The sequence below is a fragment of the Columba livia genome, chromosome 1 (genome assembly GCF_036013475.1).
Source record: "Columba livia isolate bColLiv1 breed racing homer chromosome 1, bColLiv1.pat.W.v2, whole genome shotgun sequence".
In the NCBI taxonomy this organism is placed as follows: Eukaryota; Metazoa; Chordata; class Aves; order Columbiformes; family Columbidae; genus Columba; species Columba livia.
This window is the reverse complement of record NC_088602.1, coordinates 163727150-163740854: the sequence shown is the minus strand read 5'-3', so window position 1 is coordinate 163740854 and position 13705 is coordinate 163727150. Positions and strand designations below refer to the sequence as shown.

Here is a 13705-nt window from a genome sequence, read left to right as displayed (position 1 = left end):
TCCACTGTTGCTTTAAAATTTCAGTAAGACTATAACCATTGAAAACAGGAAATTTTAATATGATGTAGTTTTACATTGTTCTGTGCAGAAATAATTCACATGCAAAATATGTCAGCTTGCAATAGGCATTGTTACTTTCACAGGAGTACCTCCAATTTAAACATGCACTGTAAAACAAACAGAAGATGGGATGGAAATTCCTATAATTTCTTAGCTCAGAGTGCTTTAAGGAAGAACAAAATTAGAATGAACCTCCTGGATCACAAAGTTTAGCTCTATATTATTACAGGTAGTGTTTTATGTATTCAGATTCAAAAATGCTCGTAGCCTTAGTTTAAAATAACTTCTATTTTACTCCCCCCTGCCACCATTCTCCTTGAAAGATAGTCCCAGAATATATTGTTCCAGCAGTCTGGGCCTTTTGCCTCATTTCCAGCTCGAGTTTATTTACAATTGTTTTCTCCCTTTTTGTTCTTATACAAACATTGGCTTTTAGCCTAAATGGTAATTTTTCTTCCAGTTTTTATCTTCCTACTGAGTATCTTGATAACCACATGCCCTTTCGACTTGCTCAGCCTCAGAGAAGAAGCTCTAGCTCTTTGCAGAAGATAAGCCCCCTGTTTTTCTTATTCACCCTTATTCATTTTGTATTTCTTTTAGTTTGAATTTTTTCATCTTGAACACAGGTAATCAAAACTGAGTATTCCAGATGAGCATCACTAGTGTTTTGTAGCAGGAACAGACCTATTTCTACTGGAGTTACCATTTCAACACGATCACCTCATTTTCTGGCTAAACAACTTCAGCAATTTATAATCCTGCTGTTTTGTAGGACAGCCAAGCGCATTTCCACCTTAGTTCTTTGCAAACTTCTAGTTTTCAACGCTTTGACACCAGTACCAGGGTGGATCACCTTGTATTATCTCTTATTGAGTTTTATCTCATTTCTACTAATCCAGTCCTGAGAAGTGACTTTTATACAATACCCTACCCTGTGTTGACACTACTTAGAGATTTATATTGTCAACAGATAAAACCAGCATTTTTACTGTATTTCTACCAGGGCCATTGATGACAGTATTAAACAATTTCAGTGCCAAGCTCTTTCAAGAGCATTGCTAGAAATTACTGTGCTACCAGATATTCCAGAGCTGTCTGTTGCTTCTTCTGTTTCGGATAGCTTTTATCCACCCTCCAATAACTCAGAGAACCATAGAATGTCCTGAGCTGGAAGTCACCCACAAGGATCATTGAGTTCAACTCCTGTCCCTGCATGTGACAACCCCACAGATCACACCATGTGCCTGAGGGTGTTGTCCAGTCTCTTGAACACTGTCAGGCTTGGGGCTGTGACACCTCCCTGGGGAGTCTGTTCCAGTGCTCCACCACCCTCTGGGTGAAGAACCTTTTCCTAATGTCCAACCTAAACCTCCCCTGGCACATCTTCCTTCCATTCCCCCAGGTTTTGTCATTGGTCACTAAGATAAGAGTTTGGCACCTACCCTTCATCCTGCCCTTGTGAGTAAGCTGTAACCTGCGATGAGGTCTCCTCTTAGTCTCCTCAAATTAACTCCATTAATCTTGTCATTTGTAGTTTAACAAGAGTTTCTCCAGAGCTGAATTTCAGGTCTTACCATATTCTTAGCATTTGTTGTCTAGACAGTATCTGCAAAGTTGAGATCCCATAACATTTATGTGTCCAAAAACATTACAGACAACATCTTCATCTATATTTATACATCCAAACCTAGGGTTACAATAGATGATTGTTTATGTTACTCCAATCAAAACTTTTTTACTTTTTTCTCTAATCATTCTGAAGTTAAGAATAGTTCTTATGGCATAGGTCAGACCAAAAGTCCGTTTAGCTTGCTACAGAGTCTTTGTGTCTATAGCCATATGCTTAGGGGAAGACTTTAGTACACGGTATGTTTTCTCTTAGTATATCCTACCACACTTTGGGAGTTTGCACATGAAGATCTTCCTAAACCAGAAGTTTCATCTATTTCCATGTGTTTAATGGTATTTCATAGATCTTCAATAGATTCAACGGATATTCATAGATTCCTCAGTGTAGCTGTTTGTTTCTTGGGATCTTTTATACCTCAGCAGCCACAGTATCTTGCAATGAACAATAAAATTTAATTATGTATTCTGCGAAGACATTCTTTTCACCAACAAAGCCTTCATTCATTTAAGTCTCCAAGCCTGGTGTTAAGAGAAATAGGGAAAAGTTGTTTCCTGTTCACCTTTACTGTAAATTGCATATTTCTTCCCTGGAACTCTTCCTCCCTGGAAAACCCTTGCATAAATAAAATGCATGACATTTGCAATGCCTTTGCATCCATTTAGTTGATGTTATCCTTCTCTGTACCTTTTTGAATTCCACTGTGTATGCCTGGAGTTGGCCCAGATGGTGTATGAGATGGCAAAATGACTTGCTCCAGCTCTGCTGAAGTGGATGTCCAGTAGACTCCTGTTCTCACAGGGATGTGACTGCTGAAGAGCCTGGAGCAGACAATATGCCAAAGGAGCGACACACCTCTGAATAGTGTGATCATTTGCAAATGGGAATGCCTAGAAGAATTATTTTCTTGCATTTAATTAGAATTTCTCCTGCTGCAACTTGTGTCCATTACCTTCACTTATGCATCACCAAGGAGAATCTGGCTCCAGGTTCTGTGCAAATACCTACAGAAAGTTGAAGACTGTAGTAAGAAGCTCCTATAGTCTTGTTTTCTTTAGGCAAAACAAAATCAGCTTCTTTAGCCTCTCTTCACACATCATATGCTACAGCCTCCAACCACCTTGGGTACACAGCCTGAAAGTGAATGCTTAAAACAAAAACAAGTAAAAAGCAAGTTGGAAGTTATATTTATCTGGTGTGTACTCAAGCACCCAGTAATTTGTGGAGTAAACATGTCTTGACACACTGATTGTATCTTTGTGTTCAAAAACTTTGGATGACTTTTTTTTTTTTCCTCTTAACCTTTTTCAGTTATGTTGTACCTGCAATATTCCAAACATGGCCTTCACAGCACTTCCACTGTTTGGTGCAATTCTACAAACAGGCATAATCACCCTGAATTAAAATTAAAAAATTGTGAGTACGGAATTTGACAGTAACATTTAAAAGTGAATTACTTTTTTCCCTCTAATTATGCAGTTGAAGAAAAGCAATACATTCTTAAGAAGAAAACTACAGGCCTGGAGTGATGTCACCAAGAGATATTATGAAGATCTTCATATTTCAGTAGTATTAAGAAGCTTTGTAATACCCTAGATGCTTCATTGCTAGTTCCCAATATGTAATAGAAATGCCATTTTAATTTATTTCATAGTTTAGGTCATCACATACTTCTGTGATGATAAGCCTCTCAGGTCAGAGGCCACATCTTCCAGTGGTGTTATTCAGAGCATTGCAATTTATCCTGTTGCATGGAGAACAGGAGGTGAATTGCTGCTTAAGATTTATATTGTTACTGCCCTAACCTGTCCCGAAGTTGCTACTAGGACTACAAAGAAGACTACCTTCAAACAGCTAAACGCAGGACAGAAATATAGAACCGTGATAGCTAATTTCATCCTTATGCATAGATCAGCTGGTTTCGACATAACCATGGTCTGCTTGAAATCTTGTTGACTTGTTGACTCTACTCCTCTGCCCCTCCTTTTAACAAGGCGCTTTCCAAGAGCTCAAGTACAAAGACAGCAGCCTTCTCCTCTGAAGTGATAATGGACAGCAGATGAACAATAGGCTGAACAGCTGCTACCCCTGGAGGCAAAAACTTCCTCCTCAAAACCCTGCCAGATCCCAAGCAGTAAATAAACCCAATCACCAGACATAACAGAAAAATTCAGTTGCATAGTCTTATACTCTACGTATTATCCAACTCTACAGATTTATTTAAGTCTCTGTACTTAGCTGATTTGTGTGATTTATGCAACTGTTCCATACTAGGTAATGACCTGAAGCAGTAACTTGGTCATCACTGTCTGTAAGTATTTTTCTGCATTGCTGTTCCAAACAGAAATAATAATAGTTTTCAATAATAAAGCTAAATGAGTACTACTCCTAGTAAATGTTGAAATAATTATGTTCCAGTTCATTAGCAAAGACTAACATATATGATGCATATGTTATAAATATATATTTAAATCAGAAGCAAAATGCAGAACGATGATGATGCTTATTAGTAATACATATATAAAGACTTAAAAACCTTAGTTAGTGCCTCTGCTTTTTCTTTTCCATCTTTAAAGCTTTCTGTCCTGGAACACCAGCACTGTGAGAAAGCAGCACTGTCACAGAAACAAAAGAACACAAGAGAAAAAAGAATCACAGAATGTTAGGAATTGGAAGGGACCTCGAAAGATCATCTAGTCCTGCCGGAGCAGGAACACCTAGATGAAGTTACACAGGAATGTGTCCAAGCGGGTCTTGAATGCCTCCAGAGTAGGAGACTCCACAACCTCCCTGGGCAGCCTGTTCCAGTGTTCTGTCACCCTCACTGAGAAGTTTCTTCTCAAGTTTAAGTGGAAACTTTTGTGTTCCAGTTTGAACCCATTATCCCTTATCCTATCTTTGGTTGTCACCGAGAAGAGCCTGGCTCCATCCTTGTGACACTCACCCTTTATATATCTGAAAAGGCAACCCAGAGGTATTCCAGAAATACAGAGACTATGACACTGAAATTCAAGCTCACCTTTGATCCTTTTATACCATTTCATCTAGAACTGAAGTAGGAACAGTATACTGCTAAAAACAACTGTATGAAATGGTTTTTCAACTCTGAAGTTGAGATGGTCGGTAATTGATGAATTAAAGTTTGCTGTATTTCTTCATTGACCAGAAGACTCTTAGGACACCCAGGCAGTAGACAGCCTAAGATAACAGTGTTTGTTATTTTGTTATGAATTTTTAAAACAAAAAAAAGCCTAGATGTTGCATTTCGGTTGCTTTCAGGTTTATGTTTTTTCATTTTCTACAGTCACAATGTTTTGCGTTCATGAACTGAAGGGTCATCTGCCGACTTTGTACTCATAACTAAAAAAAAAAAAAAGAAAACAAACAAAGCTGTTTTTTTGGGGAAAAGATCTTACACAGAGTAAAATAATCAAAATGTAAAGGAAGTCAAGGGAAAAAGGGCTCCTTTGGTTATTTTTATCACAAGATAAACCAGTGCAAATTATTGGAAAATCCTTGGGAAATCCTTATGCTTAATTTTAATTTCTTAACCTTTGTAAATTTTGTGTATTTTTTGTGTATATTGATCAGAAGTAAATTATCACCAAAAGTTAATTATGCTTCTCATTTTTGCTTTTCATGAATATTTTAGAAAATCAATTCTTCTGCAATACCCGCAGAAAAAATGTGAAAGAATATTCCTGGAAAGGTGAATTTAAACCTAAATATTTGCACTAAAACCTTGACTATATTCACCCAATTAAGGGACAGAAATATAGTATGACTAATCCAAATAATCCTCATCAATACAGCTCATACTTTAACTTCCTGCAAACCCACTCATATAAATACATCTAAAGATTCAGCTTCTATACATCTATTCAGCTTCTTTTGTTTCTGCACAGTATTTGAACTTCATGAGTTTTAAGCTTTCACATACCTTTCGTTGTCTCTATTTATTTGTTTGTAGCTATTTATACTAGAAAAGTGATAAAAGCATTCCAGACCTGTTTAGAACTTGTTCAGGAGGGTAGAAAAGGGTGCTCAGATGCTCCTTTTAAACTTCTTTTATCAACTGTTGCTTCTTTTTTTTTTAAAAAAACTGAACAAGCCTTATGATATTTTTGCATAACTTCAGAGCACAGCAGTTATTACATACCTTTTATTTTACTGGATTTCAGTAAAGTTTAATCTCTTATAATTTGGCTTCCCTCACTTGTACCCTCTACAGCTTCCAGGTGTGCCTAATACCGTCATGCTATCTCTGCTAATACGAAATCACGTATATTGCAGAATTATGTAGTCACACATAACAGCTAATATTCCTGTAGATGAAGTAAGTAGTGTGCTCCAACAAAGAACCCTCGATTATTCAGCCTGAGGCTGAGGAGAGGTAACAACTCATCCCATATTCTGCAGGCACCAGTTGTCACAATCTTGTTTGAGCTCTCAGTCCCGGGGAGTCAGTGCTCAAGCATCGCGCTCTAATGATGATCACAGACAACAAAAGTGTAGGACCAGCTTAAAAACTGCAAATGAAATAAAAGGTGAGCGCATGCTCAAGACGATATTTTAGAAATCAAGATTTATGACTTCTACTTTTGGTAAGACATCCTGTAATTGTTGTATTTTCCTCCTCCACCTACTCTCATTGTGCGTGGCTGAATACATGTATAATTAAAAATACCTTGCTACGTGTGTTTAAAAAGACAATACTCTGATAATTACATGTAGGGAACAGACATGTATGTTGAATAGGTGAGGGAAATCTGAACAACATGCTTTATTTCAATGCTCACGTCTATTCCACCTGGAATCTTTCAGGCTTCACATTCATTACAGCTGCAGCATAGAAAAGACACAGAAAATGCATTCCTCCTAAAAAGCTCATAAGTCATGTCAAATCCCAAAACTCTAAAAAATACAACAATTTGTCTGCTACATTGACCTACCAGTAACTAGAATTTTGGCAAGTTTCTATACATTTCTCCACAATGCCAAGATGTAGCCTGGCATGAAAAGCCCCGCAAACCCAAGCATTTCATTACTCTCTCTGTTCACATCTGGAAAAGGCTGAACTCACTCAAACCAGCATATAACCTCCAAACTCCCTGCAAAGAAAGTTAGTGCCTCTGTATGGACATTTAACAAGACATTTACAGTTCTGCAAGAACCAGTGAAGCCACCAGCTGAACAGGGACTTTTTACTCGCTTTTTTCTATAGTATTTTTCTTAGTCTGGTAGAGATGTAGCTGCTAACAGTTATTTGCATTATGCTGGTGTATTAACATGTTGATATTTTATTTTAAACAGAATTCCTTAATTCAGAGTATATGGTATCTATAAAGTCCAATTCTCTTTCTGTAAATCTTTGAAATTATGAGACTGTGCTGGGGAAGATTAAGTGTGTTTTCCTGGAACTGTTTCCCAGCCCAAGAAAGTTATACAGCTTATTATGTTGTTCCTACCCCAGGATAATTATGCAGAATGTGTTGTGATGTGTTTTTGTTTTGGTTTGGGTTTCCATGTGTTTTGTTTTGTTTCATTTTCATCATCATTGCTTTTTGTTTGTTGATTTGTGTATGCAATTTCTTCTGGCTGTTTGCAAAACAGACATATATCCCACATGCATGACCACTGGTTTGCACACAGGCACTAAATATCTGACCGCAGAAAGCAGCTTTTAAGTTTTCAAAGAATACTAGCTGCACTACCACTCACTGGATGCTATAAAAATAATGTGATAACTATCTAGGATCATTAAAAAAAAAAAAAAAAAATCAAGCCGAAACAAACAACGAAAAGCCCAACAGAGCATAGTAATGTATGCAACATAGTAAACTATGTTATTTTGATCCCAGGCAGGAATCTCTTACCTTTTTCTATGTTATGAAGGACAGATCCTTCTTGATCAGCTGAAACACTACATGAAGAGTGTTACTGTGCGTAGAGGAGGTGAGGTGAAGGACGGTTGGAAGGAGAGACGTGTCTTCCAGCCTTTCCATTCTCAAACTTTAACCAACACAGGATTCCTAGTCAGAGAAGCATAATTTTGGTTACAGGGCAGTAATTGAAGCAAGACTTAGCAGGAGTAGCAAGTTCTGCTGTAGTTCCAGACATCTTGCCAGGCAGAGGTAGATTATAGTCTCTGCAAGAAAAATCCCAGCCACACACGCTTACCCAGACTGGGACTCTTCTTGGTGCATTTGTGGGATGCAAAGTTTGCAAGAGCCCAGGGCGGGCTGCTAACTTCCCAGAATTGTTCTAATCTTCATTGGGTCTTTCCAAAGCAAACTTCAGGAAGGAACAAATGCCTCCAAGTTCAGCCCAAAGCTCCATACCCTGGAAGCGGGTATGCGAGCAGCTCTCCTGCTACAAGGCACAGCCTGACCTTGCAACAAACTGGTCTGCCAATGAAGTGGCAGACACCTGAAGTTCTGCACCTGAAGAGCTGCTCTTTGTGCCCCTCAATCTTGGAAAGCCCAGTAGCTGTGAGGAAGGGAAAGCTGCTGAGATGTTGCGCTGGAGAACCTACATGAACAGTGCCAAAATGTTCCAGCAGCTTTTGCTTTGGGAGAGTGCTTACTCCCCTACCCGAAAACGGACAGTTCTCTTCAGTGCTTTGCTCTGAAGTCCCATTAAACACAACATTGCCTTTCCCACAGGCTTATGGCTCTGCTAGGTGTGGTGAATGAAGGCTGAGCAATAAAACATACTGCTGTCAGCAATTTAAATCCAGCTAGGGAGAACTCAGTAACTCAGTAACAATATTCTCCTGGAAAACAAGGAATATGTGCATCTCCAGCATCCCATGGGCACAGAACCAACCTCTGTCCCCTTTGGAGTAGAAGGATCTGTCTCCTTCTTACCAGAGAGCCAGCGGGGAATGAAGGGCTGGATGAGAAGTCCCTGTAGGTTTTACAGCCATACAGGCGGTGTGTCACAGGTTGAAGCCGAGACCCACTTTACCTAAGATTTCAGCATGTGGTTTTCCTTTCAAATATACTGGAATTGCTGTTACGTTGCAAACCAAGGTGCAGCTCTGTAAGTCTCCACAACAGAGCAGAAATCTAAAGCTTCCTATTTCCTTCAGTTAAAGGCTCTGGCAACACACCTGTTGCGTGTTTTCTTGCTTTCCCTTGTATGAAACCCTCCATCCACAGCCTGGCTTGACTTTCTCTCTTCCAGCACTGTCCCATCAAGATACAAACTGCACCACCCATTGAAAAGAATTTCTGACCTGCTAATCCTTTGTGACTCTGATCTTCAACACTTTACGCATGCACTTTTGTAGGAAAGTGTTTCTGTTTACCTATTTCCCTAACAAAACTGATAAAAACCAAGAGACTAAAAAAGAAAACAAAAAATCAGATCTGAAAAATAATTTCGAACTGTAATGCAAAGAATAACACTTAGAAAATAAAGAATATCTGCAATACTTAGAAAATGAAGTCCTAGGACATTTCATGTGCAAAATAGATTAAAAAATTTCTATACTCAAAGATTAACCTACAATTGCACGTTGTCCTTCTGCAGCTGCACTACCCATAAGCATCCAGTTGTCTCAACTATATGCACGCATACCTAATTAATCCTTACATTTGCACCTATTCACCTCTAACTCTTTATGCATATACTTACCTGCAAAATATCCAAAAATTAACCCGATGAATCCATGAGTCTGCACTGAAATTATATGCACAAATGTGTATAACACTTAATATGCTTATTGCAGCTGTACATGTAAGGTTGAACAATTTGTGTATATAGGCAGAAGAGACATGTCTTCGGGTTTCTTCAGCAGCCATAGCAATTGCGTTGAATGAGAAGGGGGCTACAAATTACTTCAGTGTGCCTGTCCCATCCTTAGAAATCCCCATTTCTTCCCCCTTGACTGAGGCTCAACTGCAGAAATTGAGAATGCCTTTCCTCCCCTCTTCAGTCTAGAGACCGAACAAAAGCAGAGAGGCAACAGGATTCTGGGAGCTCTTGACATAAAAGGGAAGAGAAACCCAGCCCAATCCACCAGAGAGAAAGTACCTTTTCTTACTACTCAGTTCCTTCCATTTTCAAATGAATGTTCCTTTGTACCAGCCAGAACAATGGCTAATTCTTTTGTAAAACACAGTTTTGGAGGGACGACTTAATATGCAAGTTAGTGTTTCTATAAAGGTCAACATACCAGCTATTTTAGCTACAAGTTATTCACAGTCAAGATAAAAACAGCAATTTTCAAGGTGTGGTCAATAGATTCCTGGGAGCACTTCCCCACACAGCACTACAGGCAGCACTTAGACCTTCTCTATGAAGAACTGCTGTGCACCACATACCTGCTCCTGTCAGCAGCTTTTAAATCACGGTTTTAAAAACCACTTCTCCCCGCTCCCCCCGCAACATGCTATTACCCTGCTAGCAATTATTATCGTAACATTACGAATGATACATAACAAAGAAAAAGTCAGCGCAAGGCCTTCAACAATTTAAAAACCCTCCCACAGAGATAAATATTACATCTTGCAGCTGGATTACTGTCCCAGGCAGTTACAGAAAGGATTAAGTTTAAACAGTAGAATTGCTAAGGAATACTTCTACAACATGAAATAAGACAAAACATGAGGAGTAAGAGTTAGATTTAATGATTAATGAAATTATTACTGAACTCAGCTCTTACACTTCTTTTCTTTCTCATAATTAAGGAAAACAATGGGTTTAGGTAATCGGTAGTATATTTAAACAAAAATATATGCATTGCACAAGGATAAAAGCGACACTGAAACTGCAAAGATTTTAATTTCATGTAAAAAATCAAAAATATGCATGAATGGAAAAGTGTAAATGGGAATATTTTAGTAGTCAAATATTTAATAAAAACCACACACCCATGACAAAGTATCAAAACAACAGAACATAGTATTTGGAAGGATACTATCTACATTTCCATGTGTTAAACATTGCTAAATTCAGTGGCTTAATTATCATCACACTGCCCTTCAGCAATCATTGCTTATATTAGTGTTGTAACAAGTCATGAGAACAGAAACACTGTTCCAATGACAGAAATAGTAAAGCCAGTTTGCTAAGACCAAGGAAGAATTTACTACATCAAGGAGTCAATCCACAGCCATTGATACAAGGTCAACAAAGACTACTGCATAGCATACTGGTTACTTTACCAAAAGTGCATTTATTAGCATTCAATGAACTGGGGAAAAAGTGAGAAAACCACCCTTTTTAACATATTTTTTTAAAAACAAACATGATTGACAGTTGAAGAAAAACACACATTTCCTTTAAAAGTAAAAGCATAGTCTAAAGATCTTAAGAGCACCAGAAGATTTCTATCAGGTAAAACAGTACAAAACATTAGCATTGTAAGTAAAGAACAATTAAAAGGTGGTTATATCATTCCACATTTAGAATGCAACTGAAAATTTTAGTGTGTTGTTGCATCCTCCTATAGTACAACCAGTGGCATTTTGAATGACTTTTGCTTAAGTTCTGGAAAAAAATCATGCAAAGAAGAACTCTTCTCATGTACAGCAAAGGCCCAGAAAGATTTAAACTGGTGATGCGTAAACTGAAATGAAGATAACGTTAACGCAAACAGATTTATATGGGGGAAAGCAGCAGTGTCTGTCTTATCCCATTAATTCTCCACTCAGTTCTTACACTGAACCTTTGAAAGTAGCGTTACTGAATATCCCTGACTACCAATAATTTTTATAAGTGTTTTTATCTCACTATTAGGATGCTGCATTTAGGATTATTCTCAACCCTTTATCCTTTGATTCCCACTCCCCCTCCCATATTTAAAAGTTGCAGTTTTCTCAGTTTTCTCACATAAATCATTGCTACGCCTTTTGATGCTTGTTAAGTGATATGCGGTCAACATTATTTCTATCTTCAAAGCACTGAGACCACTTTTCAGTTGGATCACATATTAAACAATTAAAATTAATTAAAAATAGTACTCTTCCCTTATTCTATTGTGACATGATAAAGACTATTCACCATTTAATATACGTTCGATCTCTTCCAGTCTTTTCAAAGCAGCAACTCTCTTTTTCTCAATGTCTTTGATTTCTTTTGTAGATTTTTTGGGAGTCTCTTTGTCTATATTGTTTTTCTCTGTTCGTTTCTTATTTTTTGAGTGCCCTTTATTGCTATCAACTGTTGTTTGGGTGATTTTCTGCTCATTTTTTACTTCTTTCAAATTTTGAAATGAATTTTTTTTTTCTTCTGCAGCTGCAGTTGCAGTCCCATCTGCTGGAAGTGATGACTGTTCCGTAGCACTAAGTGATGCAATTTTACTTCTAACTATGTTTAGATGACGCTGAATATACTCTTCATGAGGTGCCAGTGATAGTGTTTCAACCAAACATTTTTCCGCTTTTATTAAGTCTCGCTCTTCAAAGTAAACCACGCAAAGATTATGTTTTCCTTGTACATTGTTGGGATCCAGTTCCAAAATTTTTTCAAAGCACATTTTTGCTCCAGCAATATCCTTCTTTTGGTTCATAAGGATATCTCCCTTCAAAATCAGACCTTTGGTATGATCAGGGTAGTATCTCAGTAGATCTTCCAGGACAGGCAAAGCCATCAATTCTTTTGCTGTCTGAGAATAAAGCAGTGCCAAATTGAACAAAGCACTTCGGAAGTTTGGTTGTAACCTTATGGCTTTCTTCATCCATGCCTCTGCTTCTGTGTCTTTTTTGTCATCCATTGCCAGCATACCCAAATTGAAGTACCCATTTGCGTCCTGTGGTTCTTCTTTCACATAATGTAACAGTCTTTGTTTAGCTTCAGGCCGAAGCCGAGCATCACCTGAACGACAGAAAATGAATTTAATTCTAGATTTAATCTGATGTATTTCTAGACCAGGCTTGTAAAATGCTAATTTCTATACAAATTAAAATGTAACATCTTTAACACAACTGTAAAAGGGAAAGGATTTAAAATGCTGCTTTTTTATCATTGCTTTGTAACAGCAAAAGTAAATGACATCTACCTTTTTTAGAGAATGAAAATACTTACAGTTGACTTGTAAGCAAAAGTCAGCATCATTATTCTATTATATGTTGAATTATATTTAGATTTGGTATAAAAAAACAGATAAAGTATCTCTACAAGTTTAAGAGAAGTTATTTTCATGTGTGGTTGACCAACCGGATTGCAGAGAAGACATCAGTTCTGACAAACCAGTTCTTACAGAAGCGAACTTGGAGTCGAAGATCTCATTTTATTAAAGATAGATTGAAAGAGGCTAAAGACAGATCACAGAGAGTGACTTCAGACATAGCCAGGCTAAAATATCTTCTAACACCAAAACAATAAAATCTAACACTTCCATATTTTAATTTGCATTAAAGTTTGAAAAAGATATAGTAAAATAATCTTACCTGATAATAACAGGATTAGCTAGACTAGCTTATAGTCTGTGCTATTTTTCTGAATACGTTCACTCCAATGAACGTATTTTAGTAAGGAATTTCAGGCACAGACTTATTGAAGGATGGAGGAGCAAGGAGGTGATTTTAACTGCCTTCTTTCACCTCCTGAAACAGTGCTGCACCTTCCAGTATGAATAATTGAATACTAGAGAGCTAATGCTTCTGCCTGTTTGAAGCTTCTTGTGGTTCTACAGACAAGAAACAAGGCATTTCTTGTACTACCTAGCTTACAAAGTGAGTGAGATGGAGAACAGTCCATCTGCATCAGCTCAAATCAACTCTGTATTATCTCTTTCTTAAGGGTAGTTTACCATTGCAACAAAAGGGAAATAAACCTTATTAGTCACTCGCCAAATACTCTTACCAACAGCCTGAATTCACAAAAGGCTTACACTTACCCATACAGCTAGAAGCTATACATAAGAAAAAAACTAAATCCATGAAAATCTGACTTCATTCATACTAATTAGCACTATTACAGAGTAACCTATAGGAACATTCACATTTCCTAGGGTTAGATTTGAAGCCCACAGAAGTCAGCTATATTTTTAGCCAATGAAAAATGAAA

At 37.7% G+C, this 13705-nt stretch overlaps 1 protein-coding gene and 1 long non-coding RNA gene across 7 annotated transcripts in view; both read right to left on the bottom strand.

Moving 5' to 3' along the window:
- The window catches only part of LOC110363174 (uncharacterized), a 97023-nt gene extending 87937 nt beyond the window's left edge, over positions 1–9086 (bottom strand). For 2 of the 3 annotated variants that reach the window (XR_010468234.1, XR_002421086.2), the window contains exon 1: positions 7564–7861. This is a non-coding gene — a long non-coding RNA (uncharacterized LOC110363174). The other variant, XR_010468233.1, reaches the window with a different exon arrangement.
- Positions 9087–10300: 1214 nt separating this feature from the next.
- The window catches only part of TMTC3 (transmembrane O-mannosyltransferase targeting cadherins 3), a 34024-nt gene continuing 30619 nt past the window's right edge, over positions 10301–13705 (bottom strand). For all 4 annotated transcript variants that reach the window (XM_065042063.1, XM_065042071.1, XM_065042078.1 and 1 more), the window contains one exon: positions 10301–12511. In XM_065042063.1, coding sequence (XP_064898135.1) covers positions 11691–12511 — 821 coding nt within the window. In that variant the 3' untranslated portion in view covers positions 10301–11690. The remainder of the gene's footprint in view (positions 12512–13705) is intronic.